At 41.4% G+C, this 23,109-nt stretch overlaps 2 protein-coding genes across 3 annotated transcripts; both read right to left on the bottom strand.

Annotated features, from left to right (window-relative positions):
• Positions 1–1,563: 1,563 nt before the first annotated feature.
• On the bottom strand, positions 1,564–12,204 carry TRMU (tRNA mitochondrial 2-thiouridylase). Of its 2 annotated transcripts, none has more exons than XM_038153113.1 (11): positions 12,049–12,204; positions 11,430–11,595; positions 9,174–9,280; positions 8,493–8,615; positions 7,192–7,364; positions 6,183–6,236; positions 5,591–5,657; positions 4,699–4,799; positions 3,536–3,680; positions 3,215–3,297; positions 1,564–2,003 (listed from the first exon to the last, which is right to left on the bottom strand). In XM_038153113.1, the coding sequence occupies exons 1-11, from the start codon at positions 12,134–12,136 to the stop codon at positions 1,857–1,859; spliced, it is 1,254 nt and encodes a 417-aa protein (XP_038009041.1). In that variant the 5' UTR covers positions 12,137–12,204; the 3' UTR covers positions 1,564–1,856. The 2 variants fall into 2 exon arrangements, with proteins under 2 accessions (XP_038009041.1, XP_038009042.1); XM_038153114.1 differs by lacking the exon at positions 12,049–12,204 and adding an exon at positions 11,695–11,986.
• Positions 12,205–12,627: 423 nt separating this feature from the next.
• On the bottom strand, positions 12,628–22,696 carry GTSE1 (G2 and S-phase expressed 1). The gene is made up of 11 exons (XM_038155389.1): positions 22,648–22,696; positions 21,971–22,054; positions 21,218–21,281; positions 20,538–21,138; positions 19,511–19,658; positions 17,974–18,351; positions 17,725–17,782; positions 17,077–17,325; positions 15,745–15,943; positions 14,022–14,162; positions 12,628–13,065 (listed from the first exon to the last, which is right to left on the bottom strand). The coding sequence occupies exons 2-11, from the start codon at positions 22,047–22,049 to the stop codon at positions 12,982–12,984; spliced, it is 2,001 nt and encodes a 666-aa protein (XP_038011317.1). The 5' UTR covers positions 22,050–22,054; positions 22,648–22,696; the 3' UTR covers positions 12,628–12,981.
• Positions 22,697–23,109: the final 413 nt, after the last annotated feature.

Raw genomic sequence — 23,109 nt, 5'->3', positions numbered from 1 at the left:
AAAAGCCAATGAATTTTAAAAAGCACATTGATGCTAATCTTCTGCAATAGATATAAAAAAAAGAAAATTGACTTACCAGACTGCTCCTACCTCATTCAAGCTTAAACTTGGCCAAATTCCAGCCTTGGCAAAGGCTATGTGAGCAGTGGTGTCAGTGATGGTCCCTTGTAAGGCACACACTGCCTGACCCCAGCACCAACCTGTGCTCTCAGCTCACTCCTTTACTTCCCTGTTTCCAAGCTGTTTGGAGGGGCTGCTTTAAACATGCAAGTGTGGTGCTGCTGCACACCTGCAGCCTCTTGTGAAGCATCCCAGGCAAGAAGCTAAGAGCAATCTGAATTTCACAAACACCCGCTGACTCCTAGCTCACAGCAGTGTGGTGAGGTTCATTGGGAGCAAGAACAGCAATCACTTCATCATGTCAAAGGGCTTTCTTTGCTTGCCACCATGGCAAGAGGCTGAGCTGCAGCCTCAGACAATGAGTCTGTACTAACCAAACATTGTTCATATTCACCTCTACCTCAGATGAGGATTCAGCAGAACCATGAGATTCACTTCTGATGATAAAAACCAAAGTCCTCTGAGCCTATGAAGTGAACAGAGACCATTACCGGAGAGGTTTCCACCAAAGAGCAGCATGTTAGCTTCTGAATTTTCTGCAGTAGCCATCCTGGATTACTGCTGTGTCCAGTTTAAGGATGCTTAAACAAAAGGAGGGAAGCAGAGAATATATTAAAAAGCCTCTGTTCGGCAGGTTCTGTAGCAGACATTCATTGCATCCAATGCCAGCTGTGCTGCAAGGAGCACATGGTTAACCTTTCCTGCTGTGAGGCACTGGTTCAGCAGCTCTCAGCAAACCTGGGATCTCACTGCCAGTTAAAATCTCAAAATTCTACACCACCACAAAGTCCTGCTCCTGAAGCACAACTGTACTTCAGGAACAGTTACCTTCTACTACCATGCTGAAAGACAGGAATTCATTCTTGCTAACTTGCTGCAATGAAGTTTTACCATAAGCTTGGGGTGTCTTCAATATGCACCCAGTCTTTATAAACCTTTCTAATTTAGATGAAGTATTCAGCTCTTCCTAACAGCATTCAATTTTGAGACATGGCAAGAGCCAATCATTATCAGGTCTATAAGCTTGATCCACAACAAGGAAATCCCTGTGAATTCGCATTTTTCTCAAGCACTACAATGCATTCTCTTCTCCAGGAGACAAACCAAACAGCCTCAGACCTCAGCAGTTATCAGAAAATTAGTCAGTTGTGTGAAAACATCTAGCATTCAAGACTCTTAAGCCCCTAAGATTTGTAACTCCGTGTTATGTAAACATCTGAAGCGACTACTTAATACAGCTGAAGAATCCAAAGCATTTTTTGTAAAACTATGTAAAATGAAAAATAAGTATCTGTTGCCTGGAGTTCATTCCAAATGCTGAATTTAAACATCATTCCTTCCTCTTCCAGAGTTCAAAGCACAAGCATACATCTAGTGTAAAATACCATATGTACTTTACTAAGGACAGGTACCTTCAGGTAAGGGGGAAAAAAAGCATTTCACTTACACATGAGAGATAGATTTATTATTTCAGCCATGATTTTTGTATTAAAATTCCTGTATGTGTTACTACTATTAGAGAACACCTTAGGACATCCCTTGATACGGATTAATATAAACAGCACCATACAGTCCAGCAAAATTGCACCAAAGTGGCTTTAGTTTTAAACTCCTTCAGTGCTAAGTCAAGAGCTGGGACTCTCTGGTTAACTGGCCTTATGAACCACATTTATTATAGTTTTTATTGTTCTCAGGCAGCAAATTCTCCAAAGTCCTTCAATAAACAGTCCCAGGTGTTATGTTGCTGGTTCTATTTTGTCAATCTCTTCCTTCTTTGGACTCTCCTCTCGGTTTTTGCCCTGTTGCAAGGTATAGACTGATGGGCCCATCCTCAGGATCTTCCCACTGCCCAGGCACTCATCTCCCTTGTAGAACACAGCAAACTAGGAGATAAACACAGGGAGAGTCTTTTTAGCAGCTGCAAAAACCACGGTGAGCAACTTCAGGCTGTGCAAGACCTGCTAGACAGTGAGCGATTTTTATCTGTTCTGTCTAAATCTTAAGGAAAAAACCCTGAAACAAACAAAAATCCCCAAATTACAGAGGATTTGTAGGCTCACGAGTGTAAATTTATAAACATGTTGGTGGAAATTTCATCATGAACTTCTACTATCTCAAGTAGAAGGCTATCTCAAAACTCTTCAGTTACTGAGGCAGAGTGAATTGTGCTGGAAAGTTTCCTTTCCAAAGGGGATGACATACGTAACATCATCTGCATCTTCACTTTTTCCCCCCAGAAAACTGTACCCAGCTTATGGTGGCACTTGTCAAAACATGAAGGGGACTAAGGACTATAGCAGCAGACCATCTGCAAGGAAGCAGCTGGAGCTCCCTGATGTGCTCAGCAGGCTCCTGCAGGAGAGGAGAGCCCAGACCTTCTGCCTGGTCTCACTACCTGGCAGTGCAGAGCCTGGCTACAGGCTCGGCAGCTCCTGGCACTCGGGGGATTCTCATGGCTCTCACAAGCTCTGGCTGGATTCTTCTCAGCTTCTCTCCACTACCAACAGTTCTCAGGTAATTTCCCTCCTGATGTGTCCCACAGGCCCCCAAGGATTGGGGAGGGTGGGTAGAACGTATGCTGGGAGAAGGGATGCAGGGAATGCTTGAGAGCCAGTGTGCTGGAATGTGATGGAGTATCTCTGCACTGGCAGGGTTAAAAGGCATCCCTTTTGGGCACAGCACCTCCTCTCAGCTCTGTCTGGGACAATGGAATTCACCAGACAGAGTCTCCCTACACAGGTTTGAACACTCAACCCATATTATATTAAGCAGGCAATTACCAAATTAATGCCTTTCAAAATCTATTTCTTGCAAACAACAGCAGCTTCGATTTCTGCATATACAACTGATTACCAGAGATGCTTCTATGCATTTCTAAAATTTGTAAGCGTCTTACACTATACAGATAACAGATCATTTGAAAATAGAAACAATCTCCCTTAAAATAGTTGATAAATAGTCAAAATAGAGCTAACCATTCTCACATGCAAATAAATTAATTACTTTGCTCCAGCTAATAAAAAAGCTACTCTGTTTTATTAGCCAGATAAGGTAAAGCACAAAAATGGAAGGAAAACTACTTCTAATAACTTACCTGTCCAGGTGTGATAGCTCTAGCTGGCTTCACTAGTGTTACCCACACACTCCCATCTTGGTTGAGAGTCAGGACACAAGGCACTAGAGCAGAAAATGATCAAACATCTGACAGTTAACCATTATGTTTACATTGAAGAAGGAAAACCAAGGCGAAACAGATCTAATTCAAGATGCTACCGTGTACAGAATTGTTTTGTAAGACACTGCAGAAACAGGAAGGCCAAGCCAAAAGCTACCCACTATTACTGCAGAACTACACGAACACGCTACCAGAGTTTCACAAACTGAGTAAGACAAAAGAAAAACAAGGTTTGACTACCCAGTGCCATCTGGTGCCGAAATCTGAAATGACATTCCATCATCTTCTCTCTAACCAGCTCTGCCGGGGGCTCCTCTGCTATCCAGTGCACTCGGTTTGTCCGCAGGAGGTCTCTGTACAGAGCAGGGTGATCTCTTGATGGTGCCTTAAAAGACATTTGTTTATTGCTGATGTTTTGCCAAAGAGCAAGTAACTTGTAAAGTGAAGCATGAAATACAGAAGAAGCATCAACCCATAGAAAAATGAAGGCAATATGAGCAAGAAAGAAAATACTTATTAGCACTTAAACTAGGCTAAAGCAAGGCTGAATGATATGTCACTCTCCTACTCCTCAGAGTCACGTCTCTCTTCTTGTATGCTTTTCTCTCCAATTGCATTTCTGCCTTCTTCAGGCTGGGTTCAGAAATCTGAACTTCTTTATCCAATCTCAACAAGATGCTACTTCCCTCTCCTCCAACTTCCCACATGAACACCTCCCTAGCAAAGGCACTGCCTTTGACAGACGTGCTGCAGGACACAAATTCTTTTCTTAGTGCTCCTGTCTGTTTCATCTCAATTCTCATTTGATTATGGTCCTCTGCACTGGCACATCAACAAGTAGCAGAACACCTCATTATAATCACATCAGTATCCAGGAAGCGTAACAACTGCATGAACAGGAAGAAACATTATCAATGCTAGCAAGCTGCAGAACTCTGCATCACCTCATATGATTAGCCATTAACATACCAATTATTTATTATTTATCATAAATATTCTGCCTCAGTTTTCAAAATTATAAAACTGTGCCACTGCCTCCTCATTCTTTTACTAGAAAAAACAAAGCAGCAATACATCATAAACCAAGGTAATACATGTTTTATAAACCACATCATAATAACTAAGATAAAAAGTAGAAAATGAGAGTTCAGAGATTGGCTGATTCTTTTCAGCATTTGCCCTTTGCTTTGAAAAGCTCTATGCCAAAATCTAAAACAATCTGGTGCTCATGAAAAGCCTGTTTGGAAAAGATGTTTCACATCTGCTGATGCTATGCTAGTTGGTTCTTGTTTCCCCCAAGAGGAAAGCCAAGAATTCTGCCCAGGTTAGGCTCACGTTCCATACAGCAGCAGTCACAAAATGCACGCATTAGTCATCTGCAAACCAGGTGTTAATTAACTCACCACAAAGACATCTCCAGTGCTGACATCTTTGTCAACCACAAACCAAGCATCCTTGAGGCCTGCCAGCCGAGCCCTCTGGCCTATTGTGAAGAGGAACCAACCTAAAGAAATATGAAAATGGAAAGTTGCTAGCAACTTTTACTTTCAGAAGAACACATTAAAATAATTTTCCCAAAACTTTACCACTAAACAAAGAATAACAAGCCAAACTGTCTTAGAGAAGAGGGCCAACCACAAACTAAACTAACATTTACTTGAGATTTCATCTGTACCTGAAATGCAAACTAAAGATTACAACCTAATCCATCACAACTGTGGCATTCTTAGGTCTTATAAAACACACACATTTATTTATTTCAGTTTCAATTTGTGTGTAATCTACCATTCAGTCTCGCCAGTCTCCCTTACTTTTATGCACCAGTATAACATCCTATTATCATAAATTACTTGGGAGAGAAACTCAGTTCTGGCAGCTTGAATTGAGGACAGCAAAGGAAGAACCCACAGAAGAAAATGAAAAGTTAAGGTGCCCATGTTGGTCCTTCTGTGCATCACTGAGGGGCATTTTCTTCTGCGAAGTTTAGGAACTAAAGAATATGGAACTGAAGCACAGTCATTTTGAAGGAATTTAGTGAACAATGGTCTCTTGGTAGTACTTAGTATCAACAGGGTAACCCTAATAATTATTTGCTTTCTTGCAACATGGAACAACTAACCAAGAACCAGTAGTAGTTCAAGGCTCTACTACTGTATACAGCAAATTTTCCATGGTTTAACAAACTGGGTAAAACCTGTAGACTCCTTTGGAATTTCCCAAAATTTCTCCCTCCAAACAGAAGGAGTATTGTTCCATTTATTAAAAGTAAGTTATTAAGGTGAGTTATCCAATTACCTTTATGTCTTCCCATCACCTTCTTATCTTCAATGGAAACAAAGTTACCTGGTCGAGGTTCCAAATACTAACAAAGAGGAAGAGGTAAGTCACAAGACAGCCCAAGAAAACCTCATAATATATTTCAGATTCTGTCACCACATTCTCTCAAAGCTGAAAAACAACTCTTCAAGAAGCAAACTCTGCCCAAGCAGCTTACTGACTCCTTCTTGATGCTGCTCTCAGAGAAAAGCAGGAAGGGCAGTCCCTATGAGCAGCAATTCTAGGCTTCACTTCCCCTATCCTCACACATGACAGGAGACAGCAGGATCCAGCACTTTGTCTCTCTCACATTCCAACCATTTGTCAGAGCCTGGCAGGCAGAGTGCATGCTCACTTCTGCTCCAGAAAATGAGTGACAGCTGGTAGAGGGGCAAGATACTTCCTACAGGCTGTGGGTGTCAGCTTCTGACTAGGCTTGGGGCTGCAAAGGGAGGTGGGACATTGCTACTTACAGTGGGCCACAAGCTGCTTGAGATTTTTCTATGGACAGTCTTTTAAAAACTGAACACCAGAATGAAACAAAGATTGTCAGAGACTTAGTGTTACTCACCTCAAGAAGGAAATTTTCAAAGTTTCTTTCACCAATGAAACAGACCCCCATACTCTGAAAAAGAAACACGGAGATGAATACACAAAAGCAGAGAAAAACATTTGAAATAATGCCTGTCCAAGACTTTTTCCCCTCCCATGTATCCCAAACTATCCTAGGCATATCATAAACAAATCCACAACATCTGCTGCAACACAGGTCAACTAATTCTATCCAGAATCAGTGAGAGCTGTGAGCACAGAAGTTAAGAGGGATAATAGGAAATAGAACATCTGTTCAATAAATACATTAACCTTGGTGACTAGGCTGTATGCATATTAAAAACAGATGTCTCTTTCATATTAAAGTACAAAAGTAACAAAAATGATACAATGATGGTCCATCTCTTGAAAAAAAAAAACACCTTCAGAACCAAATAGGCTTTTCTCCTCCTTCCAGTTACTGCTGACATTCTTCAAACACACATTTACTGAGGCTGACCAATAAACATGAAAAGCAATCAAGGCAGCATCAGCAACATAACTACTGCCTGAATTACAGCTTTTAAGATCTACTCATGAAGCCTTAGTTCTCAGAGAAACATAGTTTTTTGGGTTTTTTTTTAAAGTAAATTTAGACAAACAGTATAATCCAATTTCTAAAGACATATTGAGAAATAATTTTAAGTGAAGAAGCTCTTAAAAGCTATGGAGAATAAAAAAAGCTTCTCCCTTACTGTGATAGAGGATGTTTTCCTTTAGGCTCAGAGCATCCTACACATTCACCTTCATCTTAATTCTTCTGAGATACAACAGCAGACAAAACATCTGCAAGCTAAAATACACAACTAACCACAAGCTCCTAAAAGTACTTTTAAGGAAGTAGCCAGCTATGAAAAATGCTTCCCAACCTATTACATTATTCTTTTCCATCAGAAATGGATGGGTTGTCACAGGTTAAAGTTCAAAAAGTTCAAGAAAGTTGTTCTGGAGAGAAATACAAATCAAAAGAGTGTTAAGTGTTACCATGCCTCTTTTTTCTTTAGCACATGATGAAGGTCATGTTCTGCTGCTATCTTCTTTACGAAACTTTTTGTTAAATCCCCTAAAGGGAAGATGGTTTTTCTCAAAGCATCCTGTGAAATCTGACTTAGAAAGAAGGTCTGGTCCTTAAAGAGGTCAGCCCCTTGAAGGAGTTTCACAGCTGCAAAGCGAAACACATAAAGCATCTCAACATAACTACTATTAATAGTTCAAATTTATTTAGTATTTTGTTTGACAACATTTCTGATTTATTATTTTCAAATACATGTTAGAGACAGTATTTTACATGTTTTTCAAAATCTAACAAAAACACTTGGATATTTCTGAATCACTAAAAATATCTAGAAGATTCTGGTCTTGTACTATGCAGAATCCCACAAAGACTTATACTGCCTCATCTATTTCAATAGTGCATGTATCACTGGCAAGGACATCGACAATGCAAAAACAAAAACAACTTTCACATTTCCTGTGAAATGGAGAATGAAGATTCAAATACTTTGGAGTATATTGTTCTTCAGAAAAATACTGTTTTGCCCTGAAAGCACCCTATAGAAATCAATGATTTGAGCAATCAATGAAGTTATTACCAATGCTCAGAGATGAGAGTTTGACCTTTTTCTTTAAAGTAGATGAAATCTCCTGATTACCCAGATGAAATGGAATTGGTACAGTTTTTCAATCATGTTCTGCCCCCTCTCTTTAAAATTAATAGCTCTGCTGTTGTACAAACACTACTTACCTGTTTCTTGACTCGACACAAACTACAAGCCAATAGCTCAGTTACAACTGGTGATACAAAATGTCAGTCACAGGCAAGGAAGCCCATCACAACACACAACACCTGCAAACCACAGTCTGTCACATATATAGACCATAGGTCCAGCTGGGGCCATTCTGACTTTCCAAAAGTAAAATTAAAACAAAGAAAGAAATAAAGTCCTTTAAGTCCAGGGGTGGACTAATAAAAGCAGGGAATCTCTAATATGAAATCATCACTGTGGCAGCTTTGCATAGGTTTTTGGTTTTTTTTCCCTTTGGGTATAGCATGCTTCTCACTATATATCAGACATTCATCTGACTCTTAAAACAAGAATATGTAATGCTTGACAAGTCAGGGTCATTTTCAGTAATATCAACACCCTCGTTTAGCACATCTGCAAAGGCTGGGGTTTAGTTGGTAACCATTGTGTGTAAGTCACAAACATCCCTGATTCTGTGACACCAAATATAGTTTAAATTTCTCTTTCGTATGTAGGACAAAACATGAAATGAAGACACAACTTACTATTTCTAACTTCAAAACGGTTTCTGAAAAGCTTCTGTGGTCTTTTAGTGTGCTTCTGTTGAAACACTTCCTCATCCTCCAGTGAGGTCCTGGCATAATGCCCAGTAGCAATTGCATCTGCTCCTATTAAGGAAAGAAAAACCAAACATAACATAAAGGCACAGACTTGAAAATCACAGTTCAAAACACACTGCAAACATACAATAAGAAAAGCAGAAAGCAATGAAAGAAGAAAACCTAGAGAGAAGTCTTATACTGACAATAATCAAACTCCTGCTATTTAAATAATGCAAACTATTCACCAGCAAGTCAGGACTTGTGCTTTTGTACTTTAAGGACCACCTAAGAATGTAAAACTTAACGGTCAGGTCAATGCATGTCCCTGAAATAAATTTGTTCCTACATATGAGCAACCTAATCTAGTGGAAGATGTCCCTGCCCAGGGCAGGACAGCTGGACTAGGTGACCTTTAAAGGTCCCTCCCATCCTCAACCATTCTATGATTCTTTATGTAAAAGCAACCTTAAAACCAAATCCTTTGCAAGGATCGGCACACTACTACAGAGATATGAGTTAGGCATGCACATGAACTCATGTATTTCCCCACCTTTTAAAGAGTTTGTTTCCTTTAAGCATTTCCATGGCACTCACTCTGTACTGACACACTTGAAAATGCCTTACCGAGGTTATCCATAGCATAATGCAGAAAGTAGTTGAATTTGATGTGCTTGTTACACAAAATATCGGGATTAGGCGTCCTTCCCAATTCATACTCTTTTAAGAGGTCACTGTAAAATAAAGACTCAAATGTCTGCCACAATCATTAACATACATAACGCTATCAGAAACTGAACAGTGCTCAAACATGAGAAGCAGAGTCCCAGCCCCAGAGAAGACCCAGTCACCGTAAACATTTTATGTCAGAAATAAAATATCCATTAGATTTTGCAGTGCAAAAACCAGTGTTTGGAAGATTTTCTACAAAGTGCACTGAGGAGGGTCAAATTATCACTTACAATCTTGTAACCCTGCTTTATTAAATTAATATTCCCTCTGGACAGATGTGGCTGTCTGCTGTGCAGATCCTATTCATCTCTCATGGAATACTTACCTTCAGAATTAAACAACCCTATTTATTTTTTCAGTGGGACCACGTGGTGGTACACACCAAGAGTGTCTCAGCTGAACAGACAGTAACTTCAGCTGCAATAATGTCACTAGCAGTCACTCATGGGACTTAATTTTAGAGACTTTTTCCTGTCCTTTTCTTTCCTCCCTTCTAGAAAGTCTAAGTTTCTCAAAGTTATGTTACAGTTTCACACTGATGCATAATTACTTAAAAAACACTGAAATAATACTAAAGAAATTAAACCAGCATACAATGCTACACTGAGATATCAAAGGCCTTATCACTGCATCATTTTGTCTGCCAGGTTGCTGTCAGTAGCCACTGCACTCAAGAAGAACTGAGGGCACAGACTGGATTTAAAAGAACAAAGGCAATCCTATTATTTGGTTTTACTTTTCTCCGTCTGAAACAAAATCAATTGCTTCTTCCTTACCATGTGACACTACATTAAAAAATAGAAAATAAAGCAACATATCTCTTATTTTCTCTAACTCTTTTGTAGAAGTTCTGAATTCAACAACTCATACTAATAATTAAATCCCCTGGGTCTACCCAGAGCTGCCTCTCTCTTGCTGGCTCACACCTGACTGTTATGGCACCCCAGGAGTTCTATAAAGGAGTCACCACAAAGCCACCCTGACAGCATTCAGACCTTCTAGTAAAGCACAGAACCAGAGAAAGGGCAGTGAAGGGTGTCTACTGGATCTCTCTCACAGCAGGAACTGAAACAGGCTTTGCACAAACCATGGAAAAGACAAGACCTGGAAGAGTTCTCGTGATAAAAGGTGTTTTTTGGCGAATAACTCTTTAAAGAGAGATCCAGAAGAGAAGTTAACTTAAGATCAGTGATGACAGTAAAGAAAAAAGGATTCTGAAACAAACTAAGACACTTGTAACGGAATGTTAAGAAACACTGTACTTACTAACAAACCCCAAGAAGTTTTGTAGCACTTACTCATTCTCTCACACCAAAAGGGGAAAAACAGAGCGAACTTTCCCACAAAAGAGCTGTTTTGCTGCTTTCTTCACTGACTGTCCAAAACGCTCAGCTTGATGTCATTTCAACATGCAGTACAAGTAGCATAGCCAGGTTATTCCTCAGTTTCATGTAAGGTACTAACAGCACTACTTAAAGGGGGATGATGGAGATCAAGGAACCATTTTTATGTACTTATATCCAGTGCATAAATTATGCTGTTACACCAACAAGCCCCTTCTTGTCCTACCTTCCAAGAAAATCTCTCAGGTTTTCCTACGTAGAACTTTGCTTAAAGTGCAACAAATTCACAGAATCTGAGCAACCTCTTAAGAGAACAATTTCAGATTTGTTCTAAGTTTAAAGAAGCAAGGCTAGGTCACAATCATTTTGTGCTAAACTGGATTCAGCACACATTATGCAAAATGCACTGCATAAGTTACACACACAGACAATAACAGTACCCCATTAAATAATTTTTTTTTCAAGTGGCAGTAAGGTTGGTCAAGTATATCAGTAGCTGAAGAAAAGCTGCAACACAGCAATTGCTAAGCACTAACACAAGCAGAAATCTCTTAGTAACTAAAAAAAAAATATTAAAAGCAAAATATAAATATAAACAAGATTTTAAAAAAATCCTCAATATTTAACTTAGGCTTCAGGGCTTTCTCTTAGCATTGAATGCCATTGCTCATTATCTGTCCATTCTTACTTTTCACTGTAACGCAATACCACATATATGTATCAGTATATTATATAACACAATATACTGTATCAGTATATTATATACCATAACATACTGAAAGACCAGCTATTGTAAATGTGTTTCTACCTGAATACTTCATTCCAGTATTCCTTCACGTAGGAAACTTGGTGAAATGGGATATCAAGCTTCTGGCACACCCGATAAGCATCTTCACAATCTCTGTCAATGGAGCAAGCTCCCTCCTCATCCAGAGGGTCCCAGTTCTTCATAAACACACCTGTCACCTGGTAGCCTACAAAATGAAGGCAAGAATGACTTAGGAAGTTAAGTTCTTACAGCCTGGACACAAAGCCTGTGTTCCTCAAGAATGGCTTTAGTAACTGCGTCTTACCAAAGATGTGAGCAGCCCTGTGCTACGTTTTACAGTACAGTTACGGTACAGCTGGTTTTTGCTCTAGGTAATAGCTAATCCAAGCTCTTCCAGCAACCTAACGCGACGCTAAGTCACATCTCCCGCCCGCGCTTTTACGGCCGCTCTGCCGCCCCGCGGTGCCCGGCTCTCCGCGCTGCCCTGCCCGGCGCGGGGCCGCTGCTCCGGCCCGAGGGGCGGCCGAGCGCGGGGCAGGCGCCGGCCGGGCCCGGCTGCGCGGGGAGCGGGAAGGGAGGCGCGGGCCCCGCAGCACGGCTCGGGGCAGGGCAGGGCCCCGCTGCCCCCACTCTCTCCGCCCCGGCCCCGGCCCCGCACCTCGGCGGCGCAGCAGCAGCGCGGCCACGGCGCTGTCCACGCCGCCGGACACGGCGCAGGCCACGCGGCGCGCCCGGGCCGCCAGCATCGCCCTGCCCGGGCCGCTTCCGCCCGCCCCGCGCTCCCACAGCGCCGCGCCTGCGCGCCGCCGCGCCGGGAACGCGCTGGGACGGGAGCGCGCCGGGCCAGGGAGCGCGGGAGGCCTCTGACCCCCAGCAGGTCACCCACAACCGCACACGTGCCGGGCCCGAACCGCCCCCACCGCCCCTGAGCCACAGGAGCAGCACCGGCAGTCAGATAAAGGAAAACTCAAGAGGAAAATATCGCCCTTCGATTGCTTCATGTCCGTTGCGCCAGCTGGGGGCAGCTGCCACTAAATCAGCTGGCAGTAACAAGCTGTTACCTTCTTCCTTGCTGATTTATTCTACTGGCATTCAATACTAAAATGCTGGTTTCCAAACTTGCTACACCACCCTGAAGTCCACTAGTTTCTACCTACAAGTGTAGGTAGAAACTACCTAGCATTTTTTAGCAAAACACTAGAAAAGTCTACCCAAAGCATGCAATAAAAAGCTGCTATTTTGTACAGGTTTAGCAAATGACTCATTTATTTTAAATTAAAACTTTGTTGTACATAGAGGAATCAAATGACAACCGGTAAGAAGTAAGGAGGCAGGCTTCCAATTCAGAAACCAGAATTACAATTCAAATTTTTTTGCCTTAGAGCAACATAGTTTAAACACATCCATTGCAACCCATCCATGAACAAAACCATTATCAGAATGACTGTATCAAGAGTGTTAGAATTCTATTTTGTTAATGCGGTTCATCAGACAATCCACAGCCCTCTTCAAAAAATTATACAAATGAGGAACAACACCAAAACCACTTCAAAGATCACAGTTGCTAAGAATTCTTCATTTCACTTCAAATTCAGAACTTCAGTAGAGGGGAATCCAGATTTTCTTTGTTTACATCAGGGCTCAGAGTGATAAGAGGAGAACTCAAATCAATTAGCTGAAAGAAAACCAGAAACATTTAGCTATTGTAGTCAACTGCTGTGCATAGCTACTAGCAGCTATAATCTCTATTATTCTCAAGTACTTTTCTTGTGTAGGGCTCCTGTTAGTATCTAGAAGACAAATACAAGCACCACACTCAAGCTTTGGTGTTCAGGTTTTTAAAAACATGCTCATTTTTAGACAAGCACAAGCTTCTCAAAAGGTGGTTATTGCCCATACTCACCTTAAAAACGTAAAAGTCTTCTCTAAGTTTCATTATTGTGCATATTGTAGTGACAGTGTCATCCAGACAGGACACAGCACTTCTGAACTCCTCTGAATGTGGCCCCCAGAGTCAGAGTTCTGCAATACTCCTCTTTTGACAAAATTTGAAGGGCCTGATTATCAACTGAGCCCAACGACACCTTCTGTCAAAGGCTGCATCCTCATAGTTACCAGCATTCATCTGACAACGATCTAAAGGCATCTGCCTTCAAGCCACTAATGCATAAAAATGCTTGTAAAATTTAGAGCAGATTCCAACAGCACACATCTTCCAGCTAAGGAGAGGATTAGGAGAGGAGCTAAACAGGAGAGGCATCCCTTCTTTTTTGATTAAAATGAGCTGCTGCCAAGAACTGAAAATGTGCAAGAAAGGTTAAACAAGAATAAGCATGGCAACTCTACTGAAGACAACATCCACTTCCTGCTTCAGAGCAGTTTTATTCTGTAACAACTGCTTTAAGAACTAAGTTCTTTCTCCATCCTCCTCCTTCTCCTATTTGCTCACTGAGCTCTAGTTCAGAACACACTGTTTGTTTTTAAACATGACATTCTCAGAAGAGCACCTAATTATGTATATCATATTGAGCTAATATTAAATAATTCCTACAGTACTGTGGAACTGCTCTGCAGACAGTAGACATTTTTCTGCTAACATAACTTGCACCAGATGATATGAATAAAGCTTACCTTTATCTGCCCAGATAACACAGGCTTTGCAGAAGTAATCTTACTCACTTCGGGAGTATTGGAAAGGTCAATCAAAGGTCTGCTTTCACATTCAGAAGTGTGTGGGAGAGAGCTGTCTGTTCCAATATCTACCAGTAAAGCCTTTAAAAAAAAATTCAGGTTTTCTCCCCTGTTCACCAAGTTTCCTTCATATACATTGAGGCAATCGATTTAGCTTACACAGCTTTAATAGTCACAGATCAGGCCTAATTTACAGCTTGGTATCTTTCATGCAGGATTCATTGCACATAGCGTAAACCCCTCAGCTCCTACTCTCTGGCTAGCATCACAGGGAAAATGCAGTAAGCTAAAGCAAAAGAAATCCCTTGGGGCACAAAACAGTTTTTCACTTAGAAGTATAATTAAATTTAAACCAGAAGATTAGTAACCCTCTTAATACTTACACGATTTAACTACAATTACTGTGCAATGTTATTTAGCCAGATAAACTATTCTCTACAGCTTCACACTCTAGTTATCCTTTTGTCCAGTTTAACTACCCCATACATGTACTAAACAGTTCTGAAACACACACGCCACCAAGCAAGCTAACAAGGAACATACTGATAAAATAACATCCAGTAATTAATCCACAGATTATTCTAAACCTCAGTATTTGTAAATCAATAGCCACTTTGTCAGGTTAACGTTTCAGACTACAACTTTAGCCCTTTCTTCTTAATGCCTGTGGAGTGCCAGCTTTCAACGTGAAGCCACTACATTCCTGAGAGAGGGAAAGTGTTCACTGAAATAATTACTTGACACTGAAGTTTACTGCTATATGGACTTTGGGGTTTAATCCTCCCTCACTGTATGCAGATTTGTGCTCCTTTTAGGTGACTGAATTTAGCTACAGCAGTGTTTTGGGTTCGTAGGGTTTTTTTAATCCCCGAAGGAGCTTTATGTCTGCAACATGAACTGCCCTGCAACACTATTTTTCTAACTGAAGCTACAAGGATTTCACAGTACTCTTCCAAAAGTGGAAATTTAATATACAATCTGCAAGTACTTGACAGTGCATTTGAGATGGGAGCACAATGGAAACACTAACGTATGATGTTCAGTGCTAAATACAGGCACTAGAGGGTGCACATGGTTACAGGCAATTGGGCACCACAATATAAAAAAAGATAATTGAGCGATTTGAGAGCATCCAGAGGAAGGCAACAAGGATGGTGATGGGCCTGGAGGGGAAGCCTTATGAGGAGCAGCTGAGGGCACCTGGTCTGTTCAACCTGGAGAAGAGATGAGGGGAGAGCTTACTGTGGTCTTGAACATTCTCATAGGAGGAAGCAGAGGGGCAGGGACCAATCCCTTCATTCTCATGATCAATGATAGCTTCTCATGATCAGGAAGCTGAGTCAGGGGAGGTTTAGACTGGATAGCAGGAAAAGGTTTTTCTCTCAGAAGGTGGCTGGGCACTGGAACAGGCTCCCCAGGGAAGCAGTCACAGCACCCGCCTGACAGAATTCAAGAAGTGTTTAGTGTGATTCCTGGAGTGCCCTGTGCTGGACTTGATAATTCTGATGGGTCCCTTTCAACTCAGAATATCTTATTATTTCATTATTCCAACACATTTTAACTTCATGTATACTGAAGAGGTTTCCCTACTTATCCCTTACCTTGAACTAACTCAAGCACTTTACTTAGCAGTTTTGTAGGAAAATATACTGTCATTTCTTACCTCAGGTTGTTTCTCTTCAGCCAGCTCATTTGGTACTTTAGCCAGCTCATTTTGTACTTCTGCCTCTTTTAATGCATTTTCTGCTCCTTCTGTAGCAGTTTTCTCTGGCGAGAAGTCAAGCACAAGAGGTAGCACAGCTGGAGGAGACGTATCATCTTCTGAAGATGTCTGAGTCTTACTCTCTTGTTTCTGTTTAGAACTAGGGAAAAGAGCATCAGAGATAATTGAGTTCTTTAATCATCATTAACTACTAAAAGCAGAAAAGCCAATTTCTAACCTCACTGTCTCCTTACCCCAAGCTTTAATGACCAAAAGGATTCCCCTATTTTTATCCAAGTAAATGCTAGTTACCCACAAAATACTTCATTCTGCAGAAAAAGTATAGCCTACCCATGCAAAAAAAAAAAAAAAAGAAAAAGAAAAGAAGGTATCATGAAGAATTTAATCTTACTTGACATTGCCATCCAGCCTAAACTTCACACAAGGTATTTTCATTGCTTTTTTCCAAACTTGGAACAGCTAGCAAAGAGGCATTGATTTTGTGTATCACTGAGCAACCCACTTCAGTCCCTGCTGAAAGGAAGTACTGACACTGGCTGGAGGACCAGAGGCTGTAATCTGATTAGTATGATAAAGTCACTGTAGACAGAATAATTGTTTCCTTGAGAGAAAAGACTATTTGAGACATTTGGCCTAAGTAACATGACACAGTTTTCTAGCCATGAATCATTCCTACTTTAATACAGTTCCTCTCCACCAGCCACAAAGCCTGCACACACATACATGGCCCTTGTCAGAAGATGCTGGGTGGATAATATGAAGAAGGCAACACTACTTTCAGAGAAAAAAAATAAATAATTAAAACGTAAGTAAAACTGCTCAGAAAATAAAGTTCAAGTCAACAAAATCCTTGGCTTTTTGACTGATGCTTTAAAAAGCGTCATCTTACAGACCATTGGCAACAATATAAAACAAAAGTTAAAAGTAATATGCATTTTAATCAGCTATTACTCTTCATTAGAAGGCAACAGCAAAACAAGACCAGAGCATTGGACACAAGTCTTAAATTTTTCCCTTGCTCAAGAAATATAAATAATTTCCTATTAAAGCTGTAATTCTTCAGTGTTAAACATTGACTCCCCTCAGTATGGCTTATACCATTTTACTGTCACAAGTTATAAGTTTTCATTAGGCCTACACAGCTTTTCTGTGCTCAAATGGCTCATTCTAACATTTGGCAGAGGCCCTTGAAACACAGGAGTCAACACCAGAATTCACTAAGAGGCAGTTTGCCTACAATACTCATTTCATTCATGAAGATTTCTGTCTTACCCAGCTGTAAAAGTCTTTTTGGTAGAAAAGCTGAAGCTTTGCTGAAGAGATGCAGCATGTGGAGAAGCTGGCATTCTTGGCACAGTTTTAGGAGTCACTGCTGGGAAGCCTGAGATCCGACGGACAGGCGTAGGTAGGCCAGACCGCTTCACACTGGCCGGAGTCATGGTGGCAGACTTCTCAGGAAAACAAAAAGTCTGGAAGGCCTTATGTTCTGAGGCTTTCATAGGAGTGCTGACTGCCAGGGCACTAGAAGAGGAACATACCTTAGCCAATACCTTCTAGAAAGTGTTTGAATAATACTATTCTACCAAACGACAGAAATCCATTTCCCTTTGGTCAATAAGGGAACAGCAGTCACCTTAAGGTTGATAATCTCAATCAGAATTCTTTTATGAACTATTTTGGTCTATTTAGCACTGCAAAGAAACCTCTTCTAAATAGAGTGGGAGGGGTTATTTGGTTTAGTTTTGGGTTTTGATTTGTTTTAAATCAGTTCCAATAGGCATCAACTTGTCAAACTTGGCAGGTCTCAAGGGACTAGACAAGACAATGAAGTCAGAACTTTCAAAAAACTGTTGTGACACCCAACCATGTTGCACGATAAGAAGGATACCTCAGTGCATTTGATTTTCAGTGAAGCCCTACCTTCCAGGTGTGCCACAAAATGTTAATCCAAGAGATGGTGTTGATTTTGGTGTTGCATCTAAAGAGAAAATTCTTGTTAATTGCTATCAGATTCATATTTATTTCTTATATAGCAGTTATCTTTCAGTTAAATACTAATTCCTTCCCAAAGGTGGACCAAAGTGTAATGAAACAAATAACAAGCCTTCAAGGTAACATTTGCTTTTAATAACCAAAGTAGAAGACAGGTCATACAAAGCATGTGCTTACCTTGAGTCTTCACAGGGGCCCTAGTTTGACTTGTGGAAACAGATAAAACTCTAGCCTTGGGCTTTGGGCACAGGCTTCCTTTTGCTGAACTCCCATCTTTATTCTGCTGACATGGCTGCTGCAGACTGGAAACAGAGCTTGGTCTCCGAATTCCACTGCCTGCAGCCTCACATGATGCTGCAGAAGCTGAAGATTTAGCCAGGCTTATGGCACTAGGTATTTTGGGAGTACTAGCTGATCTCACTTGCTTCCTGCATTTCTCAGTATTGGCAGCCTGCAGAGATGACACTGTGGTGGGTCTGACAAGGGCCAGCCTGCTTGTACTGGATGAAAGCTTACAGCCACTCACACTAGCTTTTGATGAGACGTTTGATTTTCCTGAAATAGAAAGTTGTACTTCTATAGTTTTTGACTAAGTAGAATAATTGTACTAACACAGGAAAGAAAAACAGCAATTTGCAGCATTTAAATTCAGGTTCAAAATGTTCAAGTTTGAGGAGAATATACACAACTACTGAAAATTTACTCCTCAAATTCTTTGGCAGTTTTATTTTATAGTCTTCTCACCAAACTCCTGAATTACTGCAATCAAGTGAAAGAATATTCTTCCAGGAATGCCAGAGCAGCTTGCAGATTCAAAAGACTTCTAGTATTTACTCCCAGCAGAGCTGGTCCTAAGCAGCTGTTTCCCTAAGCAGCCTTTCAAAGAGGTAACAGTTTGAGTTACACTGATTAACACCACAGGCTAAACTCTGCATTTGTCCCAGATTTCTGTAAAGTTCTTACTTTTAGCCTGTAGGTTACTTTCATTAACAGGATGAATCTTGATTAGACAGTTCTATTGCATAAAATAGTTCATACTAAGCTTTTAGGAATATGTTATTAATCTCCCAGAAAGAAGGTGCAAAATAAAAATTTGCTCAAACTTGGTATTTTGATACATGTACTAGAACTGTAGTCCTTACATCTGGGAGTACTTCTAGGAGACTGTTATCCTGATCCTTTGAGGCTTACTGAAATGGTCAAATTCATGGTCTCAACACAGTCCCCAAAGGTGTTTTTTCCATCTGCTTGAGTAAAGCTCATCCTTTATTTAGGCTTACAGAAACATGGAATAATGCCTCCCTGTTCACTTCCAAATTTCACTTGTTTTGGTGTTTTGTTTTTTCTTTTAATTCCAGTCAGACAAGCTTAGAGCACTCACAAGCTCGTATCCTTGGCTGTAATAAAGGAGATCATGCATAAAGGGAAGAGAATTCCCAGGGCATTGCTTCCTTTCTAGCTGTGTCAGATGCTCACATGGAGGCATCAGGTTTGTATGAATCTAGCCAATCTACAAATTATGGATGTCTAACATTTATCTTTAGTCCACAGGGATTTACTGGGCTAGCCTAGAAAATTTTATTCTCCATACAAAATACTCCTTAGTGTTTGAATGTACTGAATACTGGTAAAACATTTCCAAATCCAAAGTCCACAAAACGCTTAGCTATTTCAAAATTGGTTTGTGGCACAAATCTGTAATAAGAGCAATTACCTTTTTTGCCTATAGGAGAAATTGGTAAACTTGAATTAAGACTTGAGTTCATGCTGGAAACTGATGATGAAGATGATGACGTAGTCATCCTGGTGAGACCACTGGCAACACGAGGACATTTCAGATATGTCATCTTCCTTAAGCCAGGCTGAATCAAAAGCAAAAAAAAATGCCCTATTTAACACATTATTTTGTCATTATTTGTCTTGGTATTGTTACTTTTTACTTGTGAATTTTAGAGGAGCTCCTTAACTCAGATTACATTTTAAGAAGTGAATTTTCTTAGAGACAGATCATTTTATCTGTATTATTATACAGAACTGAAACATCAGATCTAGGAGGCAAACAGTTATTTTTATTCCTGCCACGAACTTGAATATGGACTTAAAGGAATTAGAGAATAAAGAGAGCCAGCCTAGGCAGCAGTATGGCAGAGTCCTGTAATTTCTATAGGTGATGGTTCTTAAGAAACCCCTACCACATCTTCAGTAAAATCTGTAATACATACTAGAGGCTAGGCTATAAAGTGTAGAGCAATAACATCCAAAAGATATTACATCAAAAGAGTGGGATTGGTGCTCACAAGGTCACTAACACAACTGTTTCCTTGCTATCCCAGAGTACATTTCCATTGACAAGGATTAAATAAAGCCACTTTTACACATTAAGTATAAAATTACACAGGAAGTGTAACAGTATGGTAATTTTACCAGCAACACAGCAGTGTCAGAAACCAGTCAGCAGAGAAGCCAAGAATTATAGTATTCACAAAACCAGAATACAATGGAAAAGAAATTTACTTACAAATGCTCTACACTGTCATAATAAACAAAGTAATCAGTTACTACACCACAGTACCTGCCCTCGTTTTTTGTTCTATATATGTTTTCTGACTAAGGATTTTATGAGGTAGAGAAGCATCAGAAGATTAAAGTTTGCTTTTGAAAATAAAAGATTGTAGACAGGTTAAATATTCCTAAAACACAGACTCCACTGGAAGAAAATGTTGCCCAGAAGCTGACTTTACCTTGTCAATTGTCAACAAATTGCTTTTTCCAGAAGCAGATGGTTTTGCCATTGGCAGTTTGCCAATTGCCTTTGTGTTTGTTTCCTTAGTTTCCTGCTCCTCTGTTAGGGGTAAACTGGCATTTTTTGTAGGAGACGTACAGATTTTAACAGGGCTGCTGTTAGGAGGAGCAGGAAGAGCGTGTCCTTTGCCATCTGACACAAGTTTATGCGAGGCCTTCTGAAAACAAGGTGGCAGCTGACATGCTGGGCTGTCCTGTACACAGTATGTCTCCCGTTTAACGGGCCTGGGACTTATTTCTATGTTTTTGTTTCTCAGTATCTTCAGCTTTGACTGTGAGTCCTCCACAAATGTTTCTACAATCTTGTTTTCCTGCTCTTCTGATTGGCTTATTTTGGTCTCCTTGTCCTTGCATCCAGTCTCTATTCGCAGTGCCAACAAATGAGCCTCTTTGAAAATTTCCACAAATTTCTCTCCTTGAAGTGGGCTCCACACAAGTTTATCATCAAAAGCAGACATGCACTTTTTTGCTTCAATACTGGCAGCAATACATCTTTCTTTGTGTCCCACAGGTCCAACAAAGACTTCATCTTCATTTCCACTACAAAGAAAAATAGTAATTTAGGTCAGCACTGTACATGTGTCCATTTTGAAGGGTCTACAGTACTCACAGAACTTACCTTGTTGAAGAGAGTGAAAGGTCAAAATCAAACTTTTCATCAGTCAGAAGAGGCAAGTCTGAAACTATAAAAAGGATTTTGTCACAGCATGGATTTGCGATGAAAATGACTGCATTAAGCTTTGACAATTTGGTGAGTGATGTCAGCTGGCAAAGAGCTTTAGCTACCAAGTTTAATATTTTCAACTTAGGAAAACATATTTTAGGTCCAAGAAATTCAAGGTACAATTGTGAATATGATCATAATTGTGAGATGCCTAAATATTATGAAACAGCTTAATGGTAATTTCTAAGCAGCTGTAACAGCAACATGGAATGCAGCTTATCAGCAGCCCCCAATCATATATAACTGAGAACAGGTAATCTAGAGCTATGGGACAGTGCATGTGTCCCCTCCATCAGTACTTTTCTTGTTCAGGTTACCACAGAACAGCAGCGGGAGCCAGTGAGAAAGATTACTTTCCTTATTAGTTAATATATACACCCTAAATAAATCAGCAGCTGATGGATAAGGGAGGAGCTCAGATTAGCTATACAGAAGAGAAGTTGATGACATCTATCACTATTACACAAGCTTTAGCACCATGCTCCACAAGCTCCTCAGGAGGCTTCTGAGCAACAGCAAGCCATCCAAGGAAGTGAGCACACAAGACATGATGTAAGGCAGACAGAGGATGTCTACTGCTCTGAGCTGTTCTAACCTATAACAGGGGATATACCACATAGAGAATAACTCAATATGTTCTCCACCTACCATTGCTCATGCAAATACCCAGTTTTTCTTCAGTCAAATAACTCGGGCTATGTACTGACATTTCTTTTTTTTCCTCCATATTACCTGGAAAATATAAAAGTAGACATGCAAGAGGTTTTAAAAAAACCCAAAACCAACAACAGGCTCAAAGACTTTGATGATCCTGCTGAATTAGTGAGGAGGTAAACATTCCCTTTGAAGACTCTCATATTTAGGGACTGCCACGCAGAATCACAGAATAGTGAGGGTTGGAAGAGACCTCTGGAGATGGTCTAGTCCAATGACATATCAAGGCAGGGTCACCTGGAGTAGGTTACACAGAACGCCGCCAAGGGGTTAGGAATATCTCCAGAGAAGGAGACTTCGTGACCTCCCCGGGCAGCCTATCCCAGCGTTCTGCCACCCTCGATGTAAAGCTCCTATTCACGCTGAAATGAAGCTTCCTGCGGCTTAGTTTAATTTAGCATTGCTGCTCATCCTGTCGCTGAGTAGCACCGAAAAGGTGGTTTATGGGATGCCACGCAGATCACCATCCCGCCGACCGCCCAACGCCCCACCTCAGCCGAGCTCGCACAGGTACCCCCTTCCCCGACCGCGACGAGGAATGGGGAAAGGCCTCCGGGCACCACGCTGGGGCTCTGGGGAAGGGCCGGAGCCTCAGCCGGGCCCGCGCTCACCGCTCGCCCCTCACGGCACCGCGCACGAGCCGCGCCGCGCGCCCGCCCGCGATTGGAAACCGCGCCCCGCTCACGTGACGCGCCCCGCGCGCCCTCATTGGCAGGTTCGAAGGATACACGAGCGCTTCCGGTGCATTCTGGGGTTTGTAGTTAGCAGCGGCCCCTAACGGCTGCTCTGCTGGGCTGCGCAGGCTTCACTCGGCCCTGGCCCTGGCCCTGGCCCTGGCCCTGGCCCTGGCCCTGGCCCGTCACCCCCGCGGATCGTCCTTGCTCAGCCCGGCTTGCCTGGCCGGCCTCAGCAGGGTGTGGGCATTATCGAAGGTCGCGCCATGAGGCCGTGTCTCCGGGCTCAGGCGCTGTGCTGGCTGCGGTGCGGCCTGCGCGCCCGTTCCTTAGGTTTCCTTGACACCTTTGCTACATATAGTTGTCCTAGTGGCTTAACTTTAGAAATGAAGCTAAACG

The sequence above is a fragment of the Motacilla alba genome, chromosome 1A, assembly GCF_015832195.1.
Source record: "Motacilla alba alba isolate MOTALB_02 chromosome 1A, Motacilla_alba_V1.0_pri, whole genome shotgun sequence".
Lineage (NCBI taxonomy): Eukaryota > Metazoa > Chordata > Aves > Passeriformes > Motacillidae > Motacilla > Motacilla alba.
Note: the sequence above shows the minus strand (reverse complement) of the source record. Positions and strands in the feature narration are given on the sequence as shown.

Bases quoted from the DNA above. Each gene is read 5' to 3' on its own strand.
- GTSE1 (XM_038155389.1), bottom strand. From the start codon at position 22,049: ATGGAGGAAAAAAAAGAAATGTCAGTACATAGCCCGAGTTATTTGACT. The intron at 19,659-20,537 runs GTAAAGTCAGCT...CTTTTGATTCAG, and splicing joins ATTTGTTGACAATTGACAAG to CCTGGCTTAAGGAAGATGAC. The intron at 13,066-14,021 runs GTAAGCTTTATT...GTTTTCTTTCAG, and splicing joins TGTTATCTGGGCAGATAAAG to CTAATTGATTTGAGTTCTCC.
- TRMU (XM_038153113.1), bottom strand. From the start codon at position 12,136: ATGCTGGCGGCCCGGGCGCGCCGCGTGGCCTGCGCCGTGTCCGGCGGC. The intron at 6,237-7,191 runs GCATGGTAACAC...TTTCTTTTTCAG, and splicing joins ATGTGCTAAAGAAAAAAGAG to AGTATGGGGGTCTGTTTCAT. The intron at 2,004-3,214 runs GTAAGTTATTAG...TTTATCTCCTAG, and splicing joins GAGCTATCACACCTGGACAG to TTTGCTGTGTTCTACAAGGG.